Here is a 17,602-nt window from a genome sequence, read left to right on the forward strand (position 1 = left end):
TAGTGGGGTATCAGTTTTATCTGTCCTTAAAGCTAGAATCCTTAGATGCTACATCCATTTTTGGACTTGTGCTATATAACCATTGATTCTTGACGAATATAACGTATGAATGTCTCATGTGCTTAGTTCAACTTTCATACCCCATCAGAACCCAAAATATAAGCTTGTACTCCAATGTTTGTAAGCAAAGTAAATGTAAACACACACACTGTATAGCCTCAAAACATGGTTAAAACTATAATTTTGATATCATGGATGGTCAGTCCGTGAATATAGCTCTGTCTATGAATTTGAGAGTGGTTACATTACTTCAGGCCCATCCCTCAGGTTTTTACCAAAACAGAGGCGGGGTCACCACTTTGCTATTGTTTCAATAAGGATTCCAGCTTTAAGTGATTTATCTGTCCATTGGGGACAGGAGCAGTGAGTTGAGGACAGAGATCACCGGAAGTAATTCTTTAGTGAGCATGCTGATGGTGGCTGCAGTGGTGGTGGTCATGGTCATCATCCTCAGATTGACCCACAAGCTCCAGCATCTCCCCCACTATGGCCTGCAAGGCTCTGCCTAGGTCCTGGGCACTGTAGGGCTTCTCTAGTGGAGGAACGTGCACAAACGCTGACCTGCCCTTCCCCAGGTACAGCGACGTGTAGTAGGTGTAGTCACACAGGTATCTGACCGGATCAAAGGTTAAGTTAGGGTTAGAGACAACAGAAGACATTAGCTTTTATCAGAATCAATGGATTTGCCATTTAGGTAAATGGAATTTCTGAAGTGGCAACTTCAGATTACAAAGGGACAGACCACCCACATTATTATATAACATCTTATCAATACCTAGAAAGTATGCTACAATTAAAGATCATAGATAGGATTCATTTGTAATTTGGGTGAACTTTCCCTTTAATGTAGTTTCATTGAAAAAAGTATGAGATCATAAATAGTGGCATGTGACTGGTTGAATGAGAGTAGAGTCGAGCACAGCACTCACCGGCCTGCATCCTTTGATACTGACACTGCCACGCCAAGCCTTGAGGAGTTGACCCTCTTGCAGACCAGGTCCATGTCTATGACTGAATTGATGCAGTCAGGACCACCGTCCATGCAACACTGAGAGTCTGGACAGAAGCTGCAGTTGTCCACCCGCTTGTAGCCATGGTTGTGGCCACATTTCTCCAGGGTGACTGTGGTGGCTATCCCAGAGACCCCGACATGGACCACCAACTGTTGACCCACAGAGAAGAGAATGTGTGTTAAATGTAGCCACTGTTAAATTAGTTATACCAATAGAGACTCTACATCTTGTCATTATATTTCATACTGTAGCCTAGGTGTCTGTAGTAAGGGTGCACCTGTCGAACACTATTACTAATGCCTTTTACCATGCAGTAAAAAAATATATTGTGAGGAACAACACTTGACATTTGCTGTGATTTCCTGTAGCTACCTGTGGCTGATGCTGTTTCCATAGAGATGGCAGTAGACTCTGAACTGCCTGGTACTCCACTGGCACCTCACAGACATATAGGTCCACACTCTGACCCAAGCCCAACCGCTCCAGTTCCTGTACACAGAGGAAACAGGAAGTGTGTAAGGAACCACAAACCCTATTTAATTCGATAAAGCTTTATTGTTCCTTTTGAGGCATTTGTTGTGCCTCAAGGTTGTAAAAATCAGTTGCTTTTACATTTGTGATAACACTAATTACCATGGTAACAACATTGCATTCATACATTGTTAAATAGTGAAAAGTGATTACTTATTCATTGTTAAGTCATTAAGCATTTGCTGTTATGACAGAAGTGCTAAAGCAGATCATTCCTTTTTCCACTTGTGTATTAACATGAAACACTTATATCCATTAGGCCCTACTATGCAATGAAGTAATTATTCTTAAATGTCATGTAATGTGATACAATTTTGTGTTACTACTCATGTGGAAATCARTGTAAGGTGTTGCCAATAAGAATAGATCTCTTAATAATGCACCATACAGAACACGCAACAAACTCACTTACCTGCACTGCCACCCAGCTAGCATTCACGGTGTGATCGCCAAAAGGTTCAAACCCTAAAMAAGGATAGATGATATTGATAGCCTTTTAAGTCCTCGCCTAGTAACACCAGTATACACCAATGCCACATTACATTTTTATTTTTTTTGTAGCTGCTTATCACTCTACCCCTATCTAAATGAAAGTCAGAATAATCTTAGTTCGAAAGTCTAACGGTCATCTCAAGTTAAGTATTATCTATTACAACAGCTGACATGTATAATCAATTGTAACACAATATATGCCAATGAGTGCATGGGTTTTATAGATGAGATGACACTATACTACAATTTCCATTTAAGTTATATCGGGGGAGAAGAGTAGGGTAAGAATATGCTTCTTGTCAGCACGAATTTAGCCAGCATCATTCACAATAGTATCACAATAATATCACGACAAGGCAAACATGTACCCATAAATGGCTGAATGGCTACAACGATCCATAAATGGCTACATTATCGCCTCTGACTTGATCTGTCTGTAATAGGTTGGTCTGCCTTAACATTACAATTCATACATTTCAACCTGACAGACAGGATTTGTGAATGTAAGATGAAGATGCACAATACTGTACAGTAGACGGTCAGTAGTTGTATAGTAGTTGAGGAACAATGTCGTTTTCAAGATGACACAATATACAAGTAATTCCAATCTTTAATAGTTTAGGCAACTCATTTTAATCAAAAGTTTATAGAGAACTGACAGCAAACTATAAGACAGTATAGGCTACATAAATCACTTACCTGTCACTATTACCGTCCTTTTAGTCGCCATTATTTGTGAGTTATAGTAAATTCTGCAAGAATGTAACGTTAATCTACTCTTTTTCAACCCTGATGAGTTGAGAATTCCTCCTCGATTCTCTTCCGCTATCTATTCATTATTTTTGCAAGAGCTCGAGCGAGGGTTCTCGGTTTCTTCCAGTCCTTCTACGCTGTTGACAACACTACTCTATACCTCAACATCCAGCCACCTATCGCCACCTACTGCAATGGAATTCATGCTCAGCGCATGAGCTCATTTATTTGACCAATTTGGCTTAACCTTTTGTTGAAATTACATAATATAACCGATGTAAAATGTCTAGCTAGTTAGCGGTGCACGCTAGTAGCGTTTAATCGGCGACGTCACTCACACTAAGACTGAAGTAGTTTTCCTTAATTCGGTACGGGCCGTGGCTTTTGTGGAATGATAGGTAGTTATGCTTCGTGGGTGACCGATATCTGTGTGTTTCGAGGGTTCCTGGTTCGAGGCCWGGTTGAGGGATGGAAGCAAATACTTATATTGATGCTGTTGATCAGGATAAATTAGTTGGGCTCTGCCAAAGATGATCTATTATATTGAAAAGATAGCCCAGTAACCACTCTAACAGTGGAAATACATGTCCTCAATAGTCCACAATATGAGTCATAATACCCATAAAGCCTAGCGGTCAAACGGAAATGGTTCCAATAATTTGTCCACCATTCATTTTCCCCCATAGGGGATTTTAGAGGCACTTAAAATAAGGGCTGCGTTTCGTGTAGGCTTTCCCTGGCGTGAAATTTTGATAACCATGTACAGTTTTCTAGGACAAGGTGACTTTTATCAATATATTCGTCTGTATTTACCCCCCTATAATGAAATGCTAATTAGCTGCTAATGTGGCTATCATAAAGAACTACAAATGCCATGATGATCTGGACGAGACTGCCAATCGAGGCAAAGGTAAGAATCTCTGGATTAACTATCTAATGTTAGCTAAATGTAGTAATTAATAAATTGGCTACATTTCTTTAAATGGACAATTCTGTGAACTGTCTAGTGTAAGTTTTAAATTGACACAATAACTGTTAGCGAAGGTATCAGCTAGAGATGACAGGGATTTGTAGTTTTGCTACTTTGGTGCTAATTAGCATTTTTGAATCTGAGAGTAAATAAAGCCGAATATATTGATAAAAGTAACCTTTTCCGAGAGATTTACATCGTTATCAAAATGTCACGCCAGGGTAAGCCTACACGAAACGTAGCCCTTATTTTAAGTGTTTCTAAAATCCCCTTTGGGAAAAATTAATGGTGGAAAAACGACTGGAACCATTTCCCTGTTTGAACGCTAGGTTTTATGGGTACTATGACCCCTCCACTGTGGGGCTCTATGATTAAAGGCAGGCGAGATCAAGTGGGACCATTCTAGCCAATGAGAGGGCAGATACGCATGTGAACAACAGGCACAACTAAGTAATTTTTCTCAAAGTTGCCACAATGCCACATGCATCCACTTATATCAGTACATTTGTAACAGCCTAAACATTACTAAACTTATTTTGTTTCTTTACTCCCTTTTTCTCCCCAATTGCGATCCTGTCTCATCGCTGCAACTCCCCTACGGGTTCGAGTCATGCGACCTCCAAAACACACTCCTTAACACCTGCCTGCTTAACCCGGAAGCCAGCCTCACCAATGTGTCGAAAGGAAACACTGTTCAACTGACAACCAAAGTCAGCCTGACACAAAAGTGTGATGAGCCAAGTAAAGCCTCCACACCCAAACCTAACCCAGACAATGCTGGGGCAATTCTGTGCTGACACAGCCCAGGATTGAACCCGGGTCTATAGTGACACCTCAAGCACCACGACGCAGTGACTTAGACCTCTGCGCCACTCAGGAGGCCCACAGTTGCTAAACTTCTATTAGATCAAATAAGCMTCATGTAATTCGACACTCTCTCATAGACCTCCATACAAAAAATGGCTTATCTCATGAGGACAGATTTTGGGCGGAGTAAATCCTTTCTCTTCGCCTCTTCCTCTCTGGCTTCCCCAGCTGCTGGGATTTCTGCTGAAAAGGTGGAGGTCAAAGAGGGGTGAGTGTAACCGATGTGAAATGGCTAGCTAGTTAGCGGTGCCCACTAGTAGCGTTCAATCAGTGTCTTCTTCTCTATTGAGACCTTGAAGTACATATTGATACATTTTTAAAGGCTTTCCAAAGCCATAATATGGTACATTTTAATAAATACATTTCTGTTTATTTGGCCTTTCAATTCTTATGTTCAGACTTAAAACCATCTGGGTTGGTGTTTATGTTTTCAGAAAGGCACTCCCATTTTGATATCTGTTCACCACAACAACTTATGGTTTGTATTCAGTCCACACCCTTGTTTCAGAACATGACTCATACGTTCTAGCCACTGCCTTCTGAATGCCTGATTCTAAATGCCATGCTGAATATGGATGGAAAATAAAACGCAGTTGTTTCTGTCAAAATAGGAAGCTTTTGGTTGGGTTTTGTTTTCAATGTGCTGTTAAGGAAGGTGCAATCTATTCAAAAAAATAGACATCAAAGGGAGAGGACTTCACTAATGGAACATCTTTCAATTGATGACATCCTAACCATATGTATTTTGAATTCATTCTATTCTACAAAATCTGATTTTCCCTGAACAAACCATCAAAGGCTATTTAATTCACCATATACAAAATGCTGGAAGATGTATATCTGAATATTGACGCCCACCTATAAACACACACACAGTGCGATCCACCACCCTTGCATCCTGCACTGCAGTCTTCAACAACCTCAATCCCCTTCCCCCAATCATTGACCTGCTCTTGCGTCACAGCCTATGTCAACGTTGCCATGGAAACAAATGATGCCCTTGCTATTCTGTGGTGTTGATGCAGACAGTACATCTTCCCTTCCTACGGGGGGTTATTGGCTATTATGGCTGCCTAGTATCACCCACTGTGCTGGGCTATTCATAGCAATAGCAGACAGCCATCACCGTTTGGGTCTTTCTGTTCCGAGGTGGTAGATCTCTCATGCCTTAACCAGCAGATGTTTGATATTTCTGGGCAGATACCCTATATATACAAAGTATGTGGACACCTCTTCAAATTAGTGGATTCGGCGATTTCAGCCACACCTGTTGCTGACAGTTGTATAAAATCGAGCACCCAGCCATGCAATCTCCATAGACAAACACTGGCAGTAAAATGGCCTTACTGAAGAGCTCAGTGACTTTCGGTGTGGCACGGTCATAGGATGCSACCTTTCCAACAAGTCAGTTCATTACATTTCTGCACTGCTAGAGCTGCCCAGGTTAACTGTAAGTGCTGATATTATGAAGTGGAAATGACTAGGAGCAACAACGGCTCAGCCACAAAGTGGTAGGCCACACAAGCTCACAGAACGGGACCACCGAGTACTGAAGCGCGTAACACGTAAAAATCATCTTTCCTCGGTTGCAACACTCACTACCGAGTTCCAAACTGCCTCTGGAAGCAACATCAGCACAATAACTGTTCGTCGGGAGCTTCATGAAATGGGTTTCCATGATCGAATAGCTGCACACAAGCCTAAGATCACCAAGAGTCGGCTGGAGTGGTGTAAAGCTCGCCGCCATTGGACTCTGGAGCAGTGGAAACGCAATCTCTGGAATGATGAATCACGCTTCACCATCTGGCAGCGTGATGGACGAATCTGTGTTTGGTGGATGCCAGGAGAACGCTACCTATCCAAATGCAAAGTGCTAACTATAACGTTTGGTGGAGGAAGAATAATGGTCTGGGGTTGATTTTTATGGTTCGGGCTAGATGTGAAATCTTAACGCTACAGCATACAATGATGTTCTGGACGATTCTGTGCTTCCAACTTTGAGGCAACAGTTTGGGGAAGGCCCTTTCCTGTTTCAGCCTGACAATGCCCCCATGCACAAAGCGAGAACTTGACTGGCATGCACAGAGCCCTGGCCTCAACCCCATCGAACACCTTTGGGATGATTTGGAACGCCGACTGCGAGCCAGGCCTAATCGCCCCATATTGAGTTGCACTCCCTTTGGCCCTCAGAACATCCTCAATTCTACAAGGTGTCAAAAGCTTTCCACAGGGATGCTGGCCTATGTTGACTCCAATGCTACTCACAGCTGTGTCAAGCTGGCTGGATGTTCTTTCGATGGTGGACCGTTCTTGATACACACTGGAAAACCAAGCAGCGTTGCAGTTCTTGACACACTCAAACCGGTGGACCTGGCACCAACCTCTATACCCCATGCAAATGCACTTAAATCACCCTGTGAATGGCACACATACACAATCCATATCTCAATTGTCTCAAGGCCTAAAAATACTTCTTTATCCTGTCTCCTCTCCTTCATCTACACTGACTGAAGTGGATTTAACAAGTGACACCAGTAAGGGATCATAGCTTTCCTCAATTCACCWGGTCATGGAAAGAATGGGTGTTTTGTACTCAGTGTATAGGCTACTAACCATTCTAAGAATTTTGAGTTGAGTTCTTTGTCAAACATTGGCTTCTAAAAAAACAACATGGTTTCCTTATCCCTCTGCAGTATCTCCTTCCTCATTTATGTTAAAACATACCGGTAATTACTTCCCCAATAAACCACCTCTTAGTTTATTTGCACCAAGCTGTGCAATCTCTATTAGAAATGTGTTTGGATCGGAAGACACAGTATTAAACGACTAATGTCAGCAATTTATGAGGTCAAATGTTTCCATTCAGTGACTGACTGCATACCTATGATTCCTGAGCCCATGTTTTTATGTGCCTTGACTTGCTACAATGTATCCCAAATGTATCTTAGTCTACTTCTTTGTCATCATATATCCTAAACTGAACAGAGCTGTGAGAATGTTTGGAATTGGAACCAAAATAGATCACTTGCAATGAAGAATAGACTGACACAATGACACACACAGGTTTGGGGCTGGTAAATTAAAGTTTATAGTGTGTTCATTCACATACARCTGTCAAGTTGGCGTGGGAACATTGTCTAAGTTCCTCTAAAGACTGGACTAGTCAAGATAGCTGAAGAAACCGTCTGTGCCCCTCCCTAGTTCCTTCCCCGCCCAGTTTCTTTTGGCGACCCTGGGCGTTCTATTTTATGACATCAAACCACAATGCACCGCACTGTTTGCAGTTTACCTAAAGTCTCCATGGCAATATGGACTGGTTCGGCCCCTTATTTAAATCAGACCGGAAACAAACGTCATTTTGGGCCAATCTTAGCGCGCTAAAGTGACATAATGGAATTTTTAGGGGTAAAAAACAAGCAGAGGGTTGGGTGTACGCATACCAGTTGTGCCATCTGTGAAAATAGTTCATACGGGCGAGAAGAACAGGAAAAGCCACGACTATTGTTTTAGCCTCAGGGGTACAGGTAAAGGGGAACCAGAGTTTGAAGATAGGAAAAATACAGGAAACTGTAACCTGAACTGTGTGTTTTATTGCCGGAGTTTAACGGTTGAATCGCCTTAGTTTATGCGTAAACCTCAACATACCCTCGTGTGAGGGGTTAGAATGGAAACAACCCTCTACCCTTGTAATGTGTTGAATACTCGAGGGATTTCAAGCCTCTATTCCTACAACAGCATGATGAAGAAAGAAATTAGTCTAAACCTGGATGACCAAAGCTCGATTCTAAAACCGAATCTCCGGGACGCAGAGGGAATTCTGAACTCCCCGGACTTGGGACTCTTGAAATTGGCGACTCCGGACCTTGAACGATTGATTATCCAATCGAATGGAATGGTTACCACGATCCCAACCTCTCAGTTCCTYTACCCAAAGTCAGCCAGTGACGAACAGGAATTTGCCGAAGGCTTCGTGAAGGCGCTTGAGGATCTTCACAAGCAGAACCAGCTGAGCGAGGGGACGTGCGTACCGCCAGACAGACTGGACCTTATCGGCTCCAACGCAGCCCCAATCGGCTTGCCGTCAGATATGCCAGTGTACACGACGTTGAACGGCTATGGAAATAGCCCACTGGGCAGCACAGTGAATTATTCCACGGATACAATTCCATTCCCACCACCACCTTCTCATCTGATGAGCACGCATCAACAGGCGGCTGCGGCGGCGCTGTCACGACTCCAGGCGTTGAAGGACGAGCCGCAGACGGTTCCCGACATGCAGTGCTTTGGAGACAGCCCGCCTTTGTCTCCKATTGACATGGACAACCAGGAGCGCATCAAAGCAGAGAGGAAAAAGCTGCGCAACAGAATAGCGGCGTCCAAGTGCCGCAAAAGAAAGCTGGAGAGAATATCCCGTCTTGAAGACAAGGTCAAAAACCTTAAGACACAGAACACTGAACTGGCCTCCACAGCCAGTGTGCTTAGAGAGCAAGTGGCCCAGTTGAAACAAAAGGTTATGAACCATGTCAGTAATGGATGTCAACTTCTCCCAAACCAAGATCAAGCTTACTAGAGGATAGTGTAGGCCTATGAGGCACCCACCACCATGGGGTTCGTTATCCTCTGGGGATATGGACTAACTGAAACTCAGTAGGCTATTTGCCTGTTCTAATAGAATACAAAYTCATTGCTGAAAATCCATTAGAACTGGAACACTATGGGTCTCTTTTAAAAGATGTGGCTATAATTTTGTTAACAGACTAATTTCGMTGCCCTCTTCAGAGGAAAATGCACTATCAGCTCTCCAATGGACAATAATACATAGCCAACAAGGATAGCATTATCTGCATGAAAGCTGGACAATCTCAATGAGTGCACCTAAACACCAGGATGTCATTGAGTGCATGTCATCCACTGTGTAATATATAATGCCTTACTTGTTTACAAGCACTTATTTACCAATGACAAATGTATATTTTATTTACTAAAACATGTCTTATTTTGCATACTGTCTTTATATTTTCTGCAAATATGAATTGTGCATGTCTTGTAAGCTCGTGTTGGCTACAGTAATTTAATGTTGTGCAACTCTGTGTATCTGTCACTATCCATGAATGTAGCCTTCGTTGTTGGCCCTATGTAGCCATTTTGAACGGGATTTTACCTCTCAAAGCTGTTTTATTAAATTCTATGAATTGTTTATTCTGTTGTCAAATATTTTTGTGGACCGACTGTACTCTATTTCAGTTCCTGGCCTATTACACATTGTGTCAGCTATTTATTATAGCCTCTACCAGCGATGGATTAGTGTAGAGTAGGTGCATATTATTGTTTTTTCTCTATCCTGTTGTATTACAGGMTTTGTTACATTGAAATAAAAAGGGGTAAGATAATGCTTGAACTGAACTGCATCTCTCAATGTATTTGAGGTAGGTAGCAGTGGGAGTCCTACACTATTATGCCACCTTTTGGCTTGATGAGGGTAATACCATTGTCAGTTTGGACCAAGAGGCTACTTAGTACACCCAACAAATTTTTCACACAATGCTTTTATGTTTTGTTTATTAATTCCTTGTTTTAGCAAACCTGGAGTTAGTGTTACAGCACAATTCACATGACTAAAACCCAAGAAAGAAACATTATTTACAGGGGGAAGATAGGACGGAGGAGAGCTAAGAGAAAGCTAGCTGAATTGAACAGATACCTAAGTCAGAGGCAAGTTTACAGCTGTAGCAAAACACAATCAATAAAACTAAAGTTAACCAATGCAGTATAAATAATAGGACGTGATAAGTACTGATCCTACTTCAAACACTTTTTCCCTTTTTTGAAAATTGCCACAGTGTAGGCATACATGCCAAATGCTTCTCTATCATTACTACAATATGACAGGCCTTTTATTCATCTCTAAGTCTTGTTCTAGCGGGTGTCATTTTTGGAAAGACTAAGCAAAGCTGTCTAAAGGGTCTTTGCTATGTGGGATCCTTGGGACATCCCTACCCCCCATTGAAGTTGACATTTAAAATGGTTACGTAAGTGTTATGGTTAAAAGGTTAGGGTGCGGGTTAAGCTAAAGTTTAGTGCAGGGACGTCCCAAGGATCCCAGATAGCACGATCCCTGCCTAAATCCTTCAAGCAAACAGTATTTGTTAAAGACATGGCCTTTAGCAGGTTTGTTGGCTGTTAATATTTTCCATCCAGGAGAACCAGGAGACTGGAAGTTGACACAGTATTGCTCTGAGAGGAATACATTATTACACCCACACTAACAGCTTCATGGTTGGTTTAAAAACATGGACATAAGTATTTCCCATTGAAATAGCTCGTACATGATCAGGAGAACACAGTAAAATGGAAGTGTCTCCGGCAGGAGTATGTCAACACTTTCATTTCAAAGGACATCCTGGTTTTGAACCAATCTTTTTTCAATACTGATATAACCGTCTTTTTTAAACTGTGATAGTGCAGCCCGCGAAAAACCTAATTCATTGATAAATAAATAAATAATATACGGTGTAAATATAGATGGCCGTGACAAGTGACAAAATGTCTTGATGTGCCTGAGTGCATTTCGTTTGGCTCTAGCTAGTTATGTTTTCCTCATGTATATGCCAACAAGCAATTCTCTCTACACTGAAACAAAATAACAAACATGACGTTGAACATGCTTAAAAAATAAAATAAATAAATGTCCTGACAAAATAAAAAAACAAACCACACTGACTGCCAGACATCGGGAAGTGATTGGAATGTGATGTAGTATAAGGGTGCAGTACCCAGTGTCGTTCTGTGTGTGTTGTACACATGAATAAGAGGTAATTGTGCTGTAGAGAAGCAGTGTTATACACTGAAAAGAAATTAGAAGCTTCATTTTCAACTGTTCTCCACACATGCTATGTTCTTAAAGCAAAACAAACCAGTTTGATTCAGAGGGGCATGGCCCACAACAGCTTACAGAAGTTCCATGAAAAAATAAAACATGCACCTCACAATGCACATATGTATACATAAATATTGTAATTGTTTACTATTTGTTTATATATTTTCACATTTTAAAATGCATATTCATTATACTCTGAACATTTATACATACTCTTCTCTTATACATCTTTCTCCATCAATCAATATTCTGTCTATCAAGGTTTGCGAGGGGGGGGGGGGAAATGAACAAAAGTAAAAATATAATAATAATAAAAACAGGGACAAGTACTTAACACATCACGTTTTCTTTTTCTTAAATTCCGCACAAAAAATATTAGAAAATGACCATGACTGATAAGTAATATGCATGGGATTTTGGTCAGAAATGTTTGAAAACACAATCTCATCCAATTTTTGTTATCACAAATTTGGACCATACCTCACTCATGCCAATGGATTTGGTGGCTTAATATGTTCTGTCACCAGCCAAATCGGGGACATAAAAAAAACAGCAAAGCTATCAACAGTAAACAGATAATCAGCAATATGGCCCTTCGAAAAAAGCCATGAAATCCTTTCAGGTTCGAGGCCGCAGTAAGGGGAGTCAGAGGAATGTGAACTTTGGACTTACAGAACACCTATAGATAGACGGGGGACTGAAATACAGAATGGAGTTTTTCGGCTTTTCCATCCAAACACAAACCCATCACAGACCTCTTCCACCAGCTGAGGAGGTTGTAGGAAGGGGGTGTGTGAGGTCAGGTGTGTGTGTGTATGGTGTGTTTAGCAAGCACAGTCCTGGTGGGGGCGTTCGGGCTGCTCGGTGAGCTGGGGCCCCTGTTTSGCCCCTGTGACGGCGGGGTCGGCGTTGTCCAGGCTCTCCGACATCTTCTCACAGATGATGTCCACCAGCCGCTCAAACGTTTGCTTCACGTTGATGTTGTCCTTGGCACTGCACTCAAAGTACTCAAAGCCTGCAGAGGAGAGGAAAGACAGATGTCTGATTAATTAAGAGGTTCAAATCTAACGAGTGATGTGTACTTGTTGTAATCATCAACACTTGACATTAATTTGTTCATATTGTTGCCCCAGAACTACTGGAATGTAATTACTCTACTGTACACAGTAACAGCAGATTTAGCCTTAAACCCGACACTAGGCAACAGCGACTAGGATCTGGTTTCAATGTTAGACTCTTTATGACATAGATGAACTACATCGCTACTTTATTCGCTTAAATAAAATACTAAATAATAGCTAGCAAGATTGAGATCAGAGGTTATTTTTAGAGTGAACTACCGTCACTAAACAACTGCAATGGTTTTGCATGCAAACTTTGGTTTTGAATCGCCACATTCTGGCATGTCTGCCTCGTGATTTGTTGGTCGAGTTGTCAAACAAGAGCCTAGTCCCCATTGCATACGGTCGGCTTTTAGAGACTACTGCAGGTTAGGAACATAAAACTAATTATGTAGTGAAAGGAAACTGATAACTTGTTGTTGTTATATTACTGGGTAATTAAGTCCAGTGTTCCAACTCACCCAGTTGGTCAGAGAGCTGCCTTCCCCGGTCTGCTGCCACCACCCTCTCATCCTCCATGTCACACTTGTTTCCCACCAGCAGGACCTGGGCATTGTCCCATGAGTACGTCTTAATCTGGGTGGACCTGACACACGCATTAAAAACTGAGTTATATTAAGGATCCTATCATAACTTCCCAGATACTGAACATGTTTAGTTGCGTGCATGGACCCTCATTCAAGCAGCCAAAGCAACTGACGCTTGATTGGTGCTGTCATTTTTCACCCAGTCATCAAATTATTGATTTAACTTTTGTAGAACATAAACACAATACACGGACAAACATACAGTCGTTGTACACACACACACACACACACACACACACTATTTCCCAGTGGTCCCGTACCAGTCCTGCACAGCATTGAAAGAGTCCTCGTTGGTTATGTCATACATGAGCAGGAAGCCCATGGCTCCTCTGTAGTAGGCTGTGGTGATGGTCCTGTACCGCTCCTGGCCGGCAGTGTCCTGAGAGAAGCACACGTTATATCACACAATCAGTCATTATATCATACACACACGTATACTCAGGCACAAAAATAGCCCTACAATGTACTACCACATAAAATAATGCACTAAGTTTAACCTCCCATCTTTAAACATTGTAGCCGCATAGAACAATGTAGTTGTGGATTTAAAAAAAATAGAGATACTAACTTTAATATTCCGTATGATGTCAGAAGTGTAGTTATAGTATCAATTTTGAGCCAGCACATGCAGTATATCAGTGTAAGATTCTGTTTTAAACAAGCAGTGAGATGGCAGTGCGATAGATACTCCAGTAACATAACACAGAGAGATGCAATAGCACTCAAAGCCATTTTCTGATGTGTTTAAGCAGGTTTTATGGGCGCCCCCAGGCCGTAATGATGCTGCACATAGGAGAGACAGCAATGATAGACACTTTAGAAAATTAATCAAGGTCGATTTAGGAAAACTAGACATTTATCAGCATACATGTTTGTTTTTTGGCTTCGGAGATCTTATAACGTCGAGACATGATCATGTTCACAGGATCATACRAATAGAATAAACCCACACTGACAGCATATAAACTTGATTTATTCCATACATGTCAAGCAGGATATAAATCAAGATAATATCTTGGGAGAGGGGATTTGCTCACATTAATAAAATGCGCCTCGGATCTAGCAACTGAGAAAACCGTTCAAATTTCAAGAAAAACATGTAGATCTAGGTGAGCATGTGTCATCAAATCCTCAAATTACATTTTTCAAGATACAGTAATCATAATCCTTATAATAACAAAATCCTTCTTGTGTATGAAGGTAGCACCCTAGATTTGAGCTGTGTGCACTGTTCCATAGCGAGGTCTACTCTGCTAAAAGGGGTGGATACAGATGACCCACCATGACGCACGTAGTGTCACAACCAATCTTCTTCAGAACTAAACATATTTCTTACAGGAGCCACAGACAGAGAGAGAGAGACTGGAGACACAAACCTCCTGCTAGTGTACCAATACTRCTCCTCTCCGCCCCCTCCGCTGTCATGCAGGAAAGTATAGGGGTCTGACTGGCCAAAATCCTAAACAAACACACCCGCTAAAATAAAAGCGTAACTTTCAAGTCTAGCCTACTGTCATGGGATATTTCCCATACAGTTGTCCCCCTCATTATTTTATAGCCAACAAACTTGGAGAACTAGCCTACTTGCCAAGACCTTTGTGCTCATTCATATTTCACAAGGTAAAATAGTATTCACCAACCCTGGTCCTGGAACACTACACGTTACATATGTTTTTGTTCCAGTCCAACTCTAATACACCCAATCATGCTCTTGTCGAGCAGTTTATTTGTTGGATTAGGTGTGTTAAGTGCTTGGTTGAAACAAAAGCCTGCACACCTTGTACAGTAGCTCTCCAGGACCAGGGTTGGGGATTAGATACCGCAATGGTTGAATCTGTCAATGTCTGTTCTTCATCCAAACTAGCCGACTATATATCCATTAGATGAGGTAAATGTGTAATTTGGTGGAGCAATCCCTTTAAAGCAAGAACACCCCTAATAACATACATGAGCTAATGTGTTCAACAGAGGAATAATATAATTAGTTAAGGTCAGTGTCTTACCCAGATCTGCAGCTTGATCCGCTTGTCGTTTCTGTAGATGGTCTTCACCTTGAAGTCGATGCCCACCGTGCTGACGAAGGCCGGCGTGAATGAGTCATCTGCGTAGCGAAACAGGAAGGAGGTCTTACCCACACTGCTGTTGCCAATGATCAGGATCTTGAACATGTAGTCAAAGTTCTGGTCTGAGGACTCCTTCTGTCCATAAGTGGCTGTTGCGGAAGCCATCTTTGGAAGGATAGAATGACGACAAATTGAATTAATGCTTTTGTTGCCCATTTAAAATATATATTTTTTGTCAATCAGAGGATTGTTTTTCAGAGAAATCCATGAGCACCTCTTTGGTAACTGTCTGAGGAATTGGGCATGTAAGTAGACCTACCAAATGATTTTCACTCACCCATATCCAACATCTACTTTCGCTATGAAAAATAGCTACATCGAAATAAGACAGCATGTTTTGACATCAAACCAATAACTATGGAGAAATTTTTCTAAACGCTTCCAACGGCAGTGGTCAATAGAATGAGAATTATAATCTAACACCTCTCTGGGAAAGGGACAGACAACTATCAATAAAAACGGCAGCGCGTCAAATCATACTGATTGATGCTGACTATTTTCAATGAGCCGCAAAGCCTTTTAGTAAATGATTGACTTGAGATTTCAGTCACACCCTTCAAATGTATTTCATCAACTAAAGAGAAGGATGTTTAAAAAAAAAATGCCTAAAGCTAAATATTTTTGTGGAATGATATGGTACAACATATTGAATTAAAACCAAAATACAGTTGAATTTTGAAATAGGCGTATGCTTTGATTGTATGGCCTATTACAGTATTAAGGACCCATATCCAGTGTGATTTTGATGACTTGAATGTCATTGTGTATCCTTGCAACTAGATTTCATTGAGTAATACCATAAAAATAACGTGATTTTGACACTGAACATTTGGACTCCTCCCAGATCTTTCAGTCATTTGATACTACAGGCATCTTTGATTGATCCTAACAGTGGTGAGGACAAGTCTCGCCTGCTTTCAAATAAATGTATCCACTAAAGTACAGGATCAAAACTGATTGACCTCCATACCATTTCCATAACACTATCTTGAGAGGTGGGAGTCTCGGAAACATCCAATGTGTCCTGTGGCGCTGTATAGTCAGCTCCTGCACATTCTAGTGCGCGTATAAGGTTTAAACAGAAATAAACGATACTGTAATAATCTATATATCATGCATTGCTTACATTGCCTGGACATTTCAGACCGTAAAATCGCCTATGCGCACCCTGACCAAGATAAAGGCGGAAACCGCAGGGCTTAGGCTAAGCATCGGCTAACCCATCTATGGCTGGGTGTTTTGAAAATAGATTTTAGCGCATGTAGTATAATTGAATGGACAGGGACATGCAGTTACATCAGGCGGTTTGACTTGACATTTGCTATACAATGTACGTAGATAATTGTATTTACATGGGTAAGCGGTCTTGGTCACAGGGAGATCAATTAGGCTAAGACCATTCCATTGGGTCACCACTGTTCAACTAGCCATCTAGCTAGTTTGACGCCTATCTAGCTAGCCAGCCAGTTGCTACTGCTTTCCTCAAGCTTGTTAGTGGGCTCAAATGGCTCGCGCACCATTCAATGGGAGGAAAAACATTTCGAAACATGTTTATTTCCCATATAACAGCTGCTCTTGGTCATTCAATATGATTTCTGTTGTAATGGCAGAAAACCTACACTACATTATTTTAAACAGCCGCATTGACAGCATAAACATCAGTTCACCCAATAAAAATACACGGCTCCCTGCAATTAGGCTTAGCTAGCATACTAGGCTAGCGAAGCATTCCAGCCTCGCTATATGTCAAATGAAGGTTACTCTTCCTTATTTCGCAAATAAATTGGTCCTCTCCACTCCTTGATTTACATCTGGAAACATAATCTAACCCTTTCTAGTGCTATCATTTCTTTACATRACTCGCAAAATAATACCGCTTGCGGCTTACCGTGAAAAGCCTGTTTTTATCTGCAGCGCTATTGCAGCAGTACCCAGTATTGCACCTGCAGAACCTTGGGCGTCACTTGATTGCCTGTCACCGAAGGGGCGGGCTCAGAGTAGAGCTAGAGGATGACTGACAGTCTTTTAAATCAATCGAGACTGAGCGTTCTAGGGCCCACTCCCAACCCCTCTCTGATAGGTAATCCATTATTGAGGGGACTAGTTATGGATAAAGGTAAAAATCGATTGTCATCAAACTGTACAATAATTTTCTCATGATTCATAAAAAAACATGTTGCTAACATACTTTGCTAGTATGACTGTATT

The 17,602-nt window shown here is 41.5% G+C and overlaps 3 protein-coding genes across 3 annotated transcripts; 1 reads left to right on the top strand and 2 right to left on the bottom strand.

Annotated features, from left to right (window-relative positions):
• Positions 1–361: 361 nt before the first annotated feature.
• On the bottom strand, positions 362–2,982 carry LOC111979403 (pyroglutamyl-peptidase 1). The gene is made up of 5 exons (XM_024009913.2): positions 2,796–2,982; positions 2,017–2,069; positions 1,446–1,562; positions 990–1,222; positions 362–672 (listed from the first exon to the last, which is right to left on the bottom strand). The coding sequence occupies exons 1-5, from the start codon at positions 2,824–2,826 to the stop codon at positions 459–461; spliced, it is 648 nt and encodes a 215-aa protein (XP_023865681.1). The 5' UTR covers positions 2,827–2,982; the 3' UTR covers positions 362–458.
• A 4,847-nt stretch (positions 2,983–7,829) lies between these two features.
• LOC111979396 (transcription factor JunD-like) lies at positions 7,830–9,883 on the top strand. The gene has a single exon (XM_024009907.2). The coding sequence runs from the start codon at positions 8,351–8,353 to the stop codon at positions 9,254–9,256; it is 906 nt and encodes a 301-aa protein (XP_023865675.1). The 5' UTR covers positions 7,830–8,350; the 3' UTR covers positions 9,257–9,883.
• Positions 9,884–11,889: 2,006 nt separating this feature from the next.
• On the bottom strand, positions 11,890–17,368 carry LOC111979401 (ras-related protein Rab-3A). Its single transcript, XM_024009911.2, has 5 exons — positions 17,283–17,368; positions 15,275–15,499; positions 13,532–13,650; positions 13,146–13,270; positions 11,890–12,578 (listed from the first exon to the last, which is right to left on the bottom strand). Exons 2-5 carry the CDS (start codon positions 15,497–15,499, stop codon positions 12,388–12,390), a joined length of 660 nt encoding a protein of 219 aa, XP_023865679.1. The 5' UTR covers positions 17,283–17,368; the 3' UTR covers positions 11,890–12,387.
• Between the last annotated feature and the right edge of the window lie 234 nt (positions 17,369–17,602).

This window comes from Salvelinus sp. IW2-2015, linkage group LG19, assembly GCF_002910315.2.
Source record: "Salvelinus sp. IW2-2015 linkage group LG19, ASM291031v2, whole genome shotgun sequence".
Taxonomy (NCBI): domain Eukaryota; kingdom Metazoa; phylum Chordata; class Actinopteri; order Salmoniformes; family Salmonidae; genus Salvelinus; species Salvelinus sp. IW2-2015.

Coding starts and splice junctions, on each gene's coding strand:
- LOC111979403 (XM_024009913.2), bottom strand. CDS start 2,826: ATGGCGACTAAAAGGACGGTAATAGTGACAG. Junction 1,563..2,016: donor CTAGCTGGGTGGCAGTGCAG/GTAAGTGAGTTT, acceptor CTCTGTGTACAG/GAACTGGAGCGGTTGGGCTT. Junction 673..989: donor GTATCAAAGGATGCAGGCCG/GTGAGTGCTGTG, acceptor TGATCCGGTCAG/ATACCTGTGTGACTACACCT.